The sequence below is a fragment of the Canis aureus genome, chromosome 12 (assembly GCF_053574225.1).
Source record: "Canis aureus isolate CA01 chromosome 12, VMU_Caureus_v.1.0, whole genome shotgun sequence".
Classification (NCBI taxonomy): Eukaryota; Metazoa; Chordata; class Mammalia; order Carnivora; family Canidae; genus Canis; species Canis aureus.
Genome location: NC_135622.1, coordinates 49,325,749 through 49,341,540, shown reverse-complemented (window position 1 = coordinate 49,341,540; position 15,792 = coordinate 49,325,749). Strand labels below are relative to the sequence as shown.

At 37.1% G+C, this 15,792-nt stretch overlaps 1 protein-coding gene across 7 annotated transcripts in view; it reads right to left on the bottom strand.

Annotated features, from left to right (window-relative positions):
* LDAH (lipid droplet associated hydrolase) overlaps window positions 1–15,792 on the bottom strand; it is a 105,291-nt gene that overhangs the window by 55,880 nt on the left and 33,619 nt on the right. For all 7 annotated transcript variants that reach the window (XR_013349649.1, XM_077843999.1, XM_077844000.1 and 4 more), the window contains one exon: window positions 5,019–5,188. Coding sequence is in view for 6 of the 7 variants with exons in the window: in XM_077843999.1 (XP_077700125.1) it covers window positions 5,019–5,188 (170 nt within the window). In the remaining variant the exon portion in view is untranslated. The remainder of the gene's footprint in view (window positions 1–5,018; window positions 5,189–15,792) is intronic.

Genomic DNA, 15,792 nt, shown 5'->3' with positions numbered 1-15,792 from the left:
TGAAGGATCTGTTATCCCTGGAAGGGAATGAAGTGTTTTCATAAAATGCTATATAAATACTTAGAGGAAAATAAAAGTAAAATTACTTGAGGTTCACCTCACAACTCAGTGCAGAATCCACTTGAGAATCAAGGTCTTTCAACTTCCAACCTTGAATTTGACGCAATCTATTGGCAAAATCAGATGGCACATTTTTAACATACAGAGGACTAATGCTGAAAAGAAGATTCTAAATAGGATGGATGAAACTACTACTTTTTTGTTCCAGTTACTTGACCTCCAGCCCCAAATTGCTAAAGCAGCATTCATGGGGGTCTCCAGCTTCTTGAGCTGCAACATCATGGACCGCATGAAGCTCGTTGTATCCAGGAGTATACAGTGCTATCTGTAGGCTCTGCTGTCATCCAAAGTTTGAAAGAGTCATCAAATATCTTCTTAGACTCTTGTTATACCCACAGCTAATATAACTGTATCCTACCCCTGGATTAAGACAGAGCTGAGGCTGCATCCTGGCAAGGGACTTTGCTCTCAGCTCCCATCCATGAAATGGAAGATAGGATGAGACTGTTTCTAAAGTCCATCTCAGCTCTAAGAGCCTATGAGTCTAAAACTATGTTTGTTATTACAAGTCATGACAGCTACTATTTAACAGTCTTCCAATTATATATTTTCTCAGGCTTCTTTTTAAATTCTTTATTTTGGGCATTTCTTGTTAAAATATAGAATGATTTCTCTAATTCTATGTACCAAATTTGCTTAAAGAAACAAAAAAAATTTCAATATCAGATTTTTAAAAGAGCCATTTCTTTAGTATATTAAAATAAAGGTCAGATAATATGTCTAAAGTGTGCAATAAGTATTTTAAAACAATTTTAAGACCAAAGTTTCCTATAATTAGTTATAAAAATATTGTAAAGAACTGAACCAAAATAAAACCAAATAAACCAGCTACTAAACTACACATATGTCTTCAAAATCTTATGGGAGTCAAATATTCCAGTAAAAATAACAGAAGAGATGGAAACACAAGTTTCTTATTATCACACTTCATATGTTATAAAACATAACAGCTAACTTATTTTTGGCAAAATGATTAGGGATTGCAACACTCTGGCTTATACAAACTTATTTGATTGTCAAATGCATCTTAAATGGAGCGTGTCATGCTAACTTCAGGCATGCAGGCACCGTGCCGTCTTAGGGTAGCGCAGAGACACTGAAATTTCAACACTTCAGCAGGGATCACACCACCGATATTAACTGGGCCAGGTGTTTAAAGAGGCGGGGGCGGGGGGGGGTAGGGTGGGGAGGGCTTCAACAATGCAGTTAATTGAAAACAGACGAAGCTTTTGAATAATATAAAAAAAAATCATACAGATGTTCACCCTTCTCCCTGGGTGACCTTTATGGACAATTTATTGCATGCGTTATTTTCTAGAAAACACCCTTTTTAAGAAGACACGGTTTCACATGTCTCTCTGAAAACTCTATAATCACAGTATGAGTTATGCCTCCACAAACAGACTACGTTACGCTCATGTTTCATTTCCCTTTCCCCTTTTCACCACCGTTCCTGCAAGGGCAAGAACACCTGGAAGGAGAACAATAATTAGAAAGCTCTAGAGCTAAAGGAGCTATAAGAAGCTGCATTCACCTTGAGAAGCATTGTACTTCTTTCCCAACAGACATGTGAGCGCACGCCAAAAAGGAGAGATGGATTCAAAACAAATGTGCTGAACAACTGTTCTCCTGAATGTAGAAGAGAAACTATACACTACACGCAGAATCGATGTGAAGCAACCAAAAGCCAAAAAGACAGATCAGTGATTAAGTTAATAGACTGTGAGGACTCAGAAATGAGTATTTTCTTCTTTATGTTTACAGAATAGTGTATTTGTCAGGGTTCGCAGAGAAAAAGAACCAACAGGATTTATATGTATGCATGCATATGAAAGGAGATTTATTATAGGAATTGGCTCCCATGATTATGGAGGCCAAAAAGTCCCACAATATGACATTTGCAAGATGGGAAGCAAGAAAGACAGTGGTATGATTCAGTCTGAGTTTGAAGGCCTGAGAGCCAGAGGAGCTAATCTTGTAAATCCTGGAGTCGAAGGCCAGCAAACCCGGAGATCCAATGTCAAAGGGCAGGAAAAGATGGACGTCTCTGCTCAAGAAGAGAGAGAGAAAGAACCCCCATTTCCTGAGTTTTGTTTTATTTGGGACCTCAATGGATTGGAAGATACCTGCTGACAATGGTGAGAGCAAATCTTTGCTTGGTGTACTGATTCAAAAGCTAATCTCTTCTGGAAGCATCCTCAAAGACACACTGAGAAATGTTTTACCAGCTCTTTGGCCGTCCCTTAGCTGGGTCCAATTGACATATAAAATTAACCATCACAAATAGTAATGCTATTATTATTTCAAACATACAAGTACTCTTTTCTTCAAAAAAAAAAAATTCCTTTTTTTTAAGGTTTTTAAAACACCCGAGATAACTAATAACCCCAAATTGTATTTCATATCAGTTTGCTGCATTTTCTTTGGCAAGACCAGCTCACTTGCTATACTGGGAAATAAACTCAGTATTTTAACTTATATGTTATCTACGTATCTATATGCTTGACTGTACATGACACAAGTGAAATACTCACTGTAGCGGTGGTGGGGTAGGCAGCTTCTGACATGATCCTTACTTTCTAATGTTCATGCTGCAGTGTAATCTGCTCCTCTTGTGGGGGCTGGACCTAGGGCCTTACTTCTAACAGATGGAATACCATAAGAGTAATGGGACATGATTTCTGTAATTAGGCTATAGTTTGTGACTTCCATCTGCCAGCAGACTTTCTCTGGCTCTTCTACCATACTTCCTCTAATGAGGCAAGTTAGAAAGACGACCCACATGTTAAGGAACTGAGGATGCCCTCACCGAAGTGCCAGTGATGGACCAAGGCTCTCAGTCCAACGACCCTCAAGGAATGGAGTCCTGCCAATGACCACGTAAGTGAGCTTAGCAGCACATCCTTCTCAATTCAAAATTTCAGATGAGACTGCAGCCCTGGAAGATACCTTGATTGCATGTAGTCTTATGAGAGACCCCAAAGCAGAGGACCCAGCTAAGTTGTGGCTAGATCCCAGACCCACAAAACTCTAAGAGAATAAATGTGCATGGTTTTACTCTATTTGATTTTGGGGTAATTTGTTACACAGCTGTAGATAACTAATACAGTACTTAACCTAGTGACTGAGCCAATGATTCCAATGTCACAATTACAGCTAGTACCTATTAGGGGACTTCTAAGGTTGAGGCACCATACTTAATTCTCTCTTTGGGGAACATATCATTATCCCCATTTCACAGATGAGGAAACAGAGGTATTGAGATACTCAATAACTTGTCCCAGGTCACACAAACTATGACAGCAAGTATTTGAACCTAGGTGTCTTAGCTCTAGAGCCAGGGCTTTCAGCAACTTACAAACAGAACCACTGAGTGGCAGGGCTGGGCACTGTAAAGAAGGTAACTTCATCACACAGTACTAGAAGAGATTTGGAAGGCACAAAAGAGATCAAAAGCCATGCAAGATGCTAAAAACAAAAATAAAGTCTCCTTTCCAAGTAAAATACTTTTCTGTGGAAAAAAGAGTAGAAACAATAACACAGTGAATGGAAAGCAATCCTGAATTTATCGAAATTGCACTTAGAAATAGAAAATACACTTTCTTACACCCAATAAGCAAAAATTAACAACCTTCATTTGTTTTTTTTAACTTAAATTCAATTTGTCAACATATAGTACATCATTAGTTTCAGATGTAGTTTTCAATAATTCGTCAGTTGCATATAGCACCCAGTGCTCATTATGTCATGTGCCCTCCTTAATGCCCATCCATTTGGCATTAAAAACTATAACCAGGGACGCTATAGTTGTACATTTCCTAAGGGCAATTATGAGTGAGACGTAAGTGTGTCAAGCTGGTACAAACAGAAGAAAATTTCCAGTGAGCTTTGAAACTCCTTGAGATTTTTATCATATGGAATAAGAAGAGTCAAAATCCGAGGACACAGAGATTCTAGGAAGGAATCACTTCTATCTTACATTCAGACTACAAGGTTAAATAGCATTCCCTCATACTCCTACACTCAGTAGTTATCAGACCTATGGGTTAGTGTGTCTCTTCCATTAGACTTTGGACGCTCTTATCTCAAAGACTGTCTTAGTCACCTGGATGTCCTCAAAACACAGCTCAGGGCCTCACACATGGCCAGTGTTTAATATATGTTTGTTGAATAAAGAAATAATTTATGTTGTGTATTGCATCCATTCAGTAGATTCTTTCAATTGTACATGTAAGTGAGAGTATGAGTTGCTCTCTTGTTTTGAAGTCCCTTCTAGCTCACTAGCTTTCTCAGGCACTTTAAATAGGCCTTTGTGTCTCCAGTATTCTACTTAATATTTGACACCCAGTGGCACCCAGTCATTTATGAATGAATGAATGCTTCAAAAAGGCTGCCAATCTATAGAATGGAGAAGTATCCAGGCTTATAATTAAATAAAGATCTGGTATTCCATAAGGACAGCTGTTTGCTTACTGATGATCATGATGACGACAATGATAATAAATTATCTTCCTTTTGAAAGGAGGCGTGAACATTTGCAAAATACTGTCACAATCAGATTCTTCTCTAGGTCTTAGCTGACGACTACTCTTAAATATGCCTTTATAAATGAGAAGTTATAAGCAACTTCAGAATTTCATATAACCCTAGATTAAATAGCATTCATCTGGTAAATTTCTATCTCCTTATTATTTTTTGAAACACATGGAAACAGCATGAACATACATGCACATAGGCCCACAGTAATATAGATAAAGATAAAGAAAGGCAGCCACCAAATATCCCCCTCTCTGTTCTGTTTATCATTAAACAAGAGATAAAAGAGGGAAGGAAAGCTGAGGTGAATTTGCGCAAGTGCATAATCTAGCACTTACAGTCACTTCCTGAGGCATACTTACTGGGAGTTCAGGGGCAAGCTTCAAAATCTCAAGAGAAAAATGGCAGCCTATTGAATGGCCAATGACCACAAGTTTTATTTCCTTTGGCACATGAGTTCTCAGGAAAGCTAGCTTGTGTTCCACTTGACCTTGTAGTCCATAGATGTCATTAATTTCTTGAGCGTTTGTATCTAAAAGCAAAAATATGTGTATATTTTCACTTAATGAGGAAAATAATAAACTCACTGGGAAAAATACCTAAAAAAATAGCCAACAACAGTACTAGTTATGACTTATTTAAAGCCTACAATGTGCTAGTTACAGTGTTATACACTTTACTCAAATTATATCAACAAGTCTTCACAACAGCCCTGGAAAGGTAGTATTTATTTTCTTTTTATAGATGAAAACCCCAAAGCTTACAGACATTAGGTGATATACACTAAAAATCACACATCTATGAAGTGAAAAAGGTAAGATTCAAACCCAGGTCTGTCCTCAGAGCTCAGGAACTTTCAACTAGTCCATGAACTACAGTTAGCTTAGGCCACTACCTCTCAAACTTGATCATCTATCAGAACCCTCTGCAGGATTTAGGAAAGCAGTAATTGCTGGACTCTACCTTCAAATTCTGTGATTCAGTAGGTCTGGGCTGGGAACTGAGAATTTCTGTTTCTAAGTTTCCAGGAGATGTTGATATTGCTGGTCCCAAGACCACACACTGAGAACTGCTGGTTAGGCTAGTTTATATCATTAATAGAAAACTACAAAAACCCATGACACTGCTTCATTATTTTAGATCATCTGTTGAAGAATTTAGACAGAAAGCCTTAAGAAGAAATGCTGCAAATTGTTCCTTTTAACCAGCAGTCTTAACCTGAAATATCCTTTCTTCCTTTCACAAATGAACTGTCTTCTGGAATCTTCAAGAGCTAATTAAAACTTTATCTAGCTAATCTCCAAGAAAAATGAATGAGCCTTCCTTTGTGCTTAGCCAGTCCTCTCCACTCTTATTAGAGCACTTTATCATACTTGTATAATTGTCTTTTTATTTCCTCTCATGGGCTGTGAGCTCCTAGGAGGCAAGATTCACCCTTTCCTCTGTGGCTAGCACATAGTAAATCTTAATGTGGAGTGAAAAAAAAATGAACTCACTGGACAGTCTCTGAGGATGCTGCTAAGCTCTGGTATTCTATAAATATGGGAAATTTCAATAGGTCTTCCCTATGCACCTGTAATATTTCAAAATATCACAAGGTGGTAAATTGTTTATTAAAATTTGAATCACTAGCATATTAAATTTCTTGCCTTCGATTCCTACAAGTTACTAATGTGAACTGTAATGAGCCACACTGTGGCTCATTTGACGGGTACCCAGAACTCACTGTGAAGGACTGCTCTTCAGTTTTCTCTGTACATGCCGTTTCCATTCCCTTCAGTGCTCAGCAACCCTTGTTAATCTGGCTAACTCCTCTTCATCCTTCAAACTCCAAACAAGTGCTATCTCCTCCGAGAAGCCATTTTAGGATTCAGTGGGTGAGAAGTAAAGTAGCCTTCTTTTCAGGTTCCCCAATATCCCATGTTTATCTCACCACACTACTCCTAATTTTTTCCTATGTTACAATTTATGTCTTGCTTATCTTTGTCCCACTGTATGTTTCTATACAGTTATGGAAGACCTTTTTTACTGAGTCAATGAGGCTTATTAGTTTCCTTTTTTCCATAGTATTACTAATCTCTCAGGTAAGATGTGCTCTGCCCTAATCCTTCTAGGTCAGCCTCGAATCAGGGAAGTTCAGCATAAAACAGAATGGGGAAGAGAGAAAATCTGGAAGTCTGACTTTGGTAGGGCCCCTGATAGCTCCAAATTAAAAGTGTTCATTGAATATTACACTTGAGTACTTTATGTTCCCCTCTCAGTTTATCTGATTTGATCCCTCCACCCAGAAGTGATCATATTATCCTTACATACTCCAAAACAAACATCTATAAGACCTGCAAACCCATTTTTTTATTTTTCAAAATATATAATGCTTGAAACTGTCAAAATCTTCCTTTCATTGGGACAGCATGGTATAGTAATATCATGGGTGTTGGAGACAAAATAAATCTGAGTCTAACTCCCAGCTGAGCACCTTATTAACTTGGTGGCTAAGGCAAATCTTTTAACCTGGCCTCAGTGTCCTCTTATCTACAACAGAGATAATAATTCTAGCCTCCTAAGAGTGTAAGCATAATATTTTTAAAGCACATAACACAAGTGTCTGGCATAAACTATAAGAGAAGTGAAAGTTATGGTTGCTATCATTCCAATTCCCATCATTTAAGTCCTCCCTGGAATATATACCAAGAACATTTACTTGGATAGCGCAAAGAGAAAGAAAATGAGCTAAATGCAGTAAAACATTTTAAAACTTCACTGACACCAGAAATAAGGTTCTAAAAGATTATATTTCAGATGAACTTTAATGAACACTATAATTCAAAAGATTAATCAAATGAATATTTCAGAAGTAAATCTAGCTTTACCTCTGGGAACTGCTCAGTAGATTTCCAAGGTAAACACATTACTTATTAATGTCTGCTATAGTAATGAGGTTAAAGGAGAAGAAAATACTTTCTAGAAATAATAATGATAGCAAACTTAAATGTGCTATCTGGACATTATTTTACTAGTAAAAACTAAAGGTTAAAGGATTATATATTTCACTGTTTTTCATGATTATTATTTTAATATACTCTGAAAAAAGGCCAGAAATCATTATCACTTTCCATAAAATATAGTAAAATAATTATATTTAATTGTACCAAAATGAAAATAATAATATGGAAATTACCTAAGCCATTTTTTTTCTGTAGAAAAATGTACTATGTACTACAATTTACAATCCACTAAATATGTTTGGAACATAACATCTATCAAGATATGGTCTTAAATATAATACTGACAATTTTTAGAACCTGACCCTATTTCTTAGACCCATTTCTATGGAATTTACTTTATAGCTCATATATTGAGTCTGGAGTTTATTTCAAAAGGTACATATAATCTGTTCCTACAGAGTTCATAGAGAAATTAAGTAATATTAGTATTTCACATTTACTCTTTATCTAGTTGTTCAAATTGATTCAGTTATTAAAATTTTGTCACTTTTGGATCGAAATGTTATGTATCCCTTACAGACATAGGTATCTGATAACTAGTATTTCATTCCATTTCACACTAAGTGAATTGACCACTCTAACAGAAAACAGTGACTAAATGGCCAGCCCATGGTGACTTTGAAAATACAGATATAAATACAGTATACTCCCCTTATCTTCAAGGAGTTCACAATCTAATAAAAACAAACAAATAGATAAAAACACAATTATAAAACACTGAAATAAGTTTATCTAAAGCATTTCCTCGAGAAAAGAATAAATTTTTATTGCATTTAAAATACGGATTTTAATTTAATTTATTAAACCATTTTAATTGTGTTTAGAACAATTGAAAGGTAATGCCCCTTTGGATTCATGAAAACTACTGTGCCCTTCTTCAAATAAAACAAGATAAATATCTAGAAAATATTCTTTACTAATTCACATTACTATAAATGTGTAACTTTACGTATTTGAATGCAAACATATGGCCTAAATTTAATAATACATACATAATATATATGTATGTCTAGGTACATATTGGATATAAATGCATAATAAGTCTTACTATATATTGTCGTTTAAGCAGTATTTATTTACAAGTTATCTATGACCACAGAACTAACAAAATTGGAGATTAGTGCTACATGAGCCTTCTGCTAGGACCAACTGATTCCAACTCAGGTCATTACCTCAGGGTTGTGAGATTGAGCCCCACATCGGGCTCCTTGCTGGGTGTGGAGCCTGCTTAAGATCCTTTTTCTCCCTCTGCCCCTTCCCCCCTTCCCTAAAAAAGTACCAATAAAGATAAATAAAAAAAAATGGAACTTCTGAATTGTTTTTATTTATTAACAGAAAATATTAAAGCAATTATGGCAAATATGGCAAAGTGATAACTATTGAGAGAAAATCGAGGAACAGAACCTTGGACTGTTACACTATTGTTTGTACTTTTTCATACTTAAATTTCTTTTCTCAAAATAAAACATTTTAATTAAGAATGCTTTGACATGACTTTCCTACCTACATCAGTTTTATAGGGGAAATTACCATTCATTTCTCCATTACTCTCAGTGGAATACAAAAGCCCCAAGGGACTTTATCTAAGTTTATGCAAAACATCAGTGAAACGGTGGATGAGAACTGTCCCTAATTCTTCATGCGTATGTAATTCACTGATCCAAAGGTCTTCCTTTCATGACTGTACCCTGAGTTTACTAAGCTGATGTGAAAGCACATTCTCATAGTTTAGGCCTCGACTGTCCCTGGCCCCCTAAATATTTCTGTAAACTTGTTGCATCTAAACATTGGTGTAAGTCTGCTAGCTAATTTTAAGGCATGGAACACAGGCTATGGTAGGTAGGCATCCTATTTAAAACTGCTATCAAATAAATAAAATCTTTTAAGCCCCAAACACGTCTTATAAAATAATTTATTATTATTATTCTCCAAATACATGGCTAAAAACTGGGGTCATCAAATTATGCTTTTCACCTGATAAAACCCAGTGCTCTGCTAAGGATTTTAGTAGGGGAAAATACGGGAAATGAGAGACCAAGAGAGAGAAAGAGAGAGAGAGACAGATTGATTCAGCAAGAAGAACATAATGTTTATTGACTTAGCAAATAACAAAAGCCAAAGACATAAAAGTGTGAGGTGTAATTTTGGACAATGATGAGTTCTGTGGCTGTTTGTGGTTTATAGGGAGGTGGAACAAATGAGGTCGGAAAGGAAGGCTGCCACTTGATCAAGGAGGACACTGAACATCACCAGGGAGTCTGGGCTCCACTGTTGTGAGCAGCGGGAAGAGGCTAAGGCCCATGAAGAAAGGGGCAGTGACCTGGCCTGTGTAACAGGACACTGACTTCAGTATTACTTTCCCTAGTCTTGTTGTGCTTCTTGCTTCTGTCTTCCCCGAGACTCTAACAATTTGTGGGATTCTTAACTTCTTTTCTTGCTCCACCCCTTGTTTTTTTTTCCTGTTTCTTCCCACCTACTGAGAGCCTTGTTTACTGTCCAGTGACTATGAGTCCCCCAGACTTGACTGTGCCTGCCTTCGGCTTTTCTAGCCATTCCATTCTGCCTCCATGCTCCTCTGCCAATCGTGGTCCTGGCAAGAGACAAAACTTTACTGTTTTTCTCTCTTTCCTTGTGTTTGAATACTGGAATGGGAGTGGTTTACTGTTTCTTTGGATAAGCATGACTCAAATTCATCATCAGTTGAAAGATTGTGTAACTTTTTTAGGTAGTGTTTTATCAGCTGAAACTAAATCACTGTGATTTCTAGTTTTTATGTTACACTTTTTGAACAAATGACTTAAAATAGTTGATAATGAATCTGCCGTCAAGTAAGCTGACTCTATAGTAAATCAAAGCCAGAAGGAGTTTATACTTCTAATTCCTCACATTTTCTTTTCACACTTTTTTTTGGTCTTGAATCACCCCCTCCTGACATTGGTGAACATCTGTGCTCCCAATTATACTCAATTTATGGTTGTGATAATGTGGCGCAACTAGAATATTATTTCCAACTGTTCATAATTTTAACATGTGCTAATATGAAGCAAAACATACTTTCAACATTTGATGGGTGGTTATAGCTTATGTCCTCTCTCTCAATGATTATATATTTTCACACCATATTTTGCATGTCAAAAAACCTGTTCTTTAGGGCAATAATCTTGGATGATGAATAATCTATCTACCCTGCCTATCCAAAGCAATCTACCATAGCATGCATTTGCAAACATAACCTTTAATATGTAAAACAGATGAAAGCAGAACTGTTCTGGCTGGATGGGATACTAGAGCCCCACGTGCCCATCTTAGAACTTTTGGGCTCCTCAGAATACAGATAGAAAGTCACCACCTAAAAGGCGGAGACTGGAATCTCTATTTCTTTGTAGATTTCCGCAGTACGACACATAATCATCTAGTAGGTTGTCAATAAATCCTTGATGATGATGAGCCACTCATGTACCCTCTCTAGAAAACCATAGCTTCCTTTGGCCCTCTGGTGGCCCTTTGGGCTAATGCCTCTAGATGGCACTGTTCTCATTAGGTAGCAAAGGAACCAGGCTCCAATTACTAAGTTATTAACTCAACAGTGCACAGGTAGCCTAAGCAATAAGCATACTCAAAGTTATAAAAAATAAGATGTCAATTTAAAATGAGAATCAGGACAGCCCCGGTGGCACAGCGGTTTAGCGCCGCCTTCAGTCCAGGGTGTGATCCTGGAGACCTGGGATCGAGTCCCACATCAGGCTTCCTGCATGGAGCCCGCTTCTCCCTCTGCCTCTCTCTCTCTCTCTCTCTGAATAAATAAATAAATCTTTAAGAAAATAAAATGAGAATCAGGGCCGCCTGGGTGGCTCAGCAGTTGAGCGTCTGCCTTTGGCTCAGAGCATGATCCCGGGCTGGGGACTGAGTCCCACATCAGGCTCCCTGGGAGTAGCCTGCTTCTCTCTCTGACTGTGTCTCTGCCCCCCACCCCATGAATAAATAAATCTTAAAAACCAAACAAACAAACAAGAAAATGAGAACCAAAGACATTTCCCAGAAATTTAGCCACACACAGATAATTTTACTGGTTTTCCTCAAGAGCTATGTAGTGGTTCTGAAAATGTGGTCCTAGAACTAACAACATCAACATTACCAGGGGAACTTGTTAAAAATGCAAATTCCCAGATCCACCCCACATCTACTGAATCAACAACTTGAGGTGACACCCACTCATCTGTGTTTTAATGAATCCTCCAGGTGACTCTGATGCCTGCCAAAATTTGAGAAACCTTGATCTAGGGTTATCCTTTGAGTCTATTTTCAACTTTCAATGTTGTTCTTCCTGTTCAAATGCTTGATTTTGCCTTCACTTAAGGGCTTCTTGTGATAATGGGGTTGAATGTTGCTCTCATTAGATAATTCAGTACATAGCTTCTCACCCAGGTTAAGAATGTAGGAATTAGACTTGTCACCTTATCACCATTACATTACACAAAAGAAGATGTATCATCCTTCACTGAGTACCCTGAGGTTATTTTCACTACTTCCTAGCTCCCTCTGTTTTGGGCTTAATGTCTTCTCTTGCCAGAGGTAAGATAACAGGCCAGCAGAGCTGGTGGCTTTTTAAGCAGTTAATCAAGTCTGTTTTCTCTTTTTTTTTTTCTTAAAAAAAAAAAAAAAAACCAAAATGATTTTATTTATTTATTTATTTGAGAGAGTGAGTGAGAGAGCATGTGCACGTGTGCAGAGGGAGGGGCAAAGGGAAAGGAGAGAGAGAATCCCAAGCTGACTCCACACCCAGCACAGAACAGACCTGGCCAGTCCCACAACCCTGAGATCATGATCACAGCTGAAATCAAGAGTTGGACACCCAAATGACTGAGGCCACGCAGGCACTCCTCAAGTCTGTTTTCTAAGAATTCTAACACCTCTGTTTTCCAAACACAACCTAAGATTGCAAAAGCACATTCTAAGCAAACATAAATTTCCTGACAAAGGAAAAACTATGATACTGAACCTAAAATTTTCTTTGGGCTTATACATAGAAATAACTTAGAACAAGAAAGATGTATCTGTTAAGATATTTCATAGCAGAGCAAGTATCTGCTACATACTATCAGTAACAGTATCAGTCACATTTCAATATGATGGCTGTTGAAATACATGTTTTTAACCAAGGAAGCAAAATCTCTGTATACTCAGTTTTACTTCACTACTGCTCTTAAAGTCCTTCACTGGTAGGTAATCAAGATTTACTTATCTTTCAAAGTATACCCTAGTTTTTAAGCGGAGTGTTAAAGACTCTCAAGTGAACTGAATTCATAGAGGGACACACACACGTGTGTGTGCATTAACACAGAGAAAAAACACTATGAAAAAAGCCACTTTGAAGTATTTATACAACATTTGCCATGAGTTGTGCTGTTTTTTCTATACCCCATTACTCCTGTTCCCCTATGAGCCACAGCTGGAAAAGGGTCACAGACCAGGTAAAACTGGTGATCATGGAAGGGCCAATCTGAGAATTAGCCCATGGAGTAACTAAACCTGAAAACGGAGTCTCATTAGCACTTTGCATTAGCCAGCTAAGATGACCTCTCGACAGGAGGAGGTAACACTAAACTAAATATTCAAAGTGCTGGCTTCCTGTCGAGGTTTTGCCACTCACTAGCAGAAGGTGATTTTGCCCTGTTGGGCTTTCCTTCCTTGAAAAATAAGGGTTCAAGGTAGGATTTGTTGTGGATACTTTTACCTCTAAGATTCTATAATTCTTTTTCTTTCTTTAAAGATTTTTTTTTTTCCCAGTAGTGGAAACTTTCAAACATACATAAAAGTAAAGAGAATAATATAATAGAATCACACATACCCATCACCCATTTCCTACAATTATTTTTTTCTGCTTTACTGAAATATGATTAACAAATAAAAACTGTATATAGTTAGGATATACCACATAATTGTTTTTGTGTGATGATTTAATATACAGATATATTGTGAAATGATTACCACAATCAAATTATTATATCCATCACCTCATGTAGTGTACTGTTAAGTGCCTGACATCAAGCTTTTGATTGACTAGGCTTCCATTTCAAAAGACATCCATCTTGAATAAGCATATTGCCATCTGTATGACACAGCTACTAGTAAAACAGCCAGATAGGGAACTAGGCCACTCTACTCATGAAGGTACCTTTCAGAAAGCCTTGGGTAATTTAGATAACTGACTGCTTATGTGACCCACTTCTCCCTCCCCAAGCCCTAATTCTGGCTCTTAAGCCTTGCATTAGCCAATGAAGAGTGAACCTGCAATTGTAGACACTCTACCCTTGGACCCTAACAGAACCCAAGGTCTGCTCCCCCTGCCATGTAGGTAAAAAATCTTGTTCCTCAATGGTTTCTTGCTGAAGTGTATCCTGCAATCATAATTAAGAACCACAAGAGCCAGGCCAGCCATAAATAGGGGCCTGGATGGAAGAAATGTCTGTGGAGCTCCCTACCAGTGATGTGTGCCCAGGCAGGCACTGCAGGCCCTCTTAACTGAAGGTACTGCCATCAGCAGGCTTGGGATGGAGGGAATAATAACCCTTTTTCTTTTTTGTGATGATGAGAACACTAAGATCTACTCTCCTAGCAAATTTCAATTATACAATGTAGTATTATTAACTATAATCATCATGCTATACATGAGATCCCCAGAACTCATTCATCTTACAACTGAAAGTCTGTATTCTTTGACCAACATCTCTCCATTTCCCCAATTCCTCAAATGCTGGCAATAGTTCATAGAACTCTGATTCTGAGTTTGACTTTTTTTTTTTTTATTTAATTCCACATGTAACTGAGGTCATATAGTATTTGTCTTTCTGTGCCTGGCTTATTTCACTTAGCATAATATCCTCTAGGTTTATCCATGCTGTTGAAAATGGCAGGGTTTCCTTTTCCTTTTTATAGCCAAATAATATTGCATTGTGTGTGTGTGTATCTATCTATCTTACACTTTTTAAAATCTATTCATCCATTAACACTTAAGTTGTTTCCATATCTTGAAATTATTTATATACTGTGAATAACACTGCAATAAATATGTGTGTATGGATATCTCTCTGAGACACTGATTTCATTTCCTTTAGATATATATCCAGAAGTGAGATTGTTGGGTCATATGGAAGTTCTATTTTTAATTTTTGAGGAGCTTCCATATTGTTTTCCATAATGGTTGTACTAACAGTGCACAAGAGTTCCCTTTTCTCCACACCCTTGTCAATACTTGTTATTTTTTGTCTTTTTGATTATCATCATCTGAACAGGTGTGAGGTGAGTCTCACAGTGGTTTTGATTAGCATTTCCCTAATGATCAGTGAGGTTGAGCATCTTTTCATATACCTGTTGGCCATTTGTATGTTTCTCTGGAAAAATTTGCCCATTTTTAAACCAGACTATAGTTTTTGTTTGTTTGTTTGTTTTTTTGCTATCTTGGTGTATGAGTTCTTTATATATTTTGGGTCAGATAGATGGTTCACAAATATTTTCTCCCACTTGTCTTTCCATTTTCTTGATTGTTTCCTTTGCTGTGCAGAGGCTTTTTAGTTTGACACAGTCCCAATGTTTATTTCTGCTTTTGTTACCTATACTTTTGGTATCATACTAAAAAAAATCACTGCCAAGACCAATGTCAAGGAGCTTTTCCCCTATGCTTTCTTCTAACATATTTTCTGCCCCTATGTTTTCTTCTTTTATGACTTCAAGTCTTAAATATAAGTATTTAGTACATTTTGAATTAATTTTATGTGTATTTGTTTATTCTCTTACATGTGGATATCCAATTTTCCTAACATCATTTATTGAAGATACTATTTCTTTCTCCATTGCGTTTTCTTGGAGCCTCTGGCAAAATTAATTGACTATATGTGTGTGTTTATTTCTGGGCTCACTATTCTGTTCCACTGATTTGTATTTGTGCCAGGGCTATACTGTTTTGATTACTAGCTTTGCAATATAGTTTGAAATCAGGAAGCATGGTGCCTTCAGCTTTGTTCTTCTTTCTCAAGATTATTTTGGCTATTTGGTGCCTTTTATGATTCCACACAAGTTTTAGAATTTTTTTTTTCTATTTCTGTGAAAAATGCCACAACTGGAATTTTGGTGA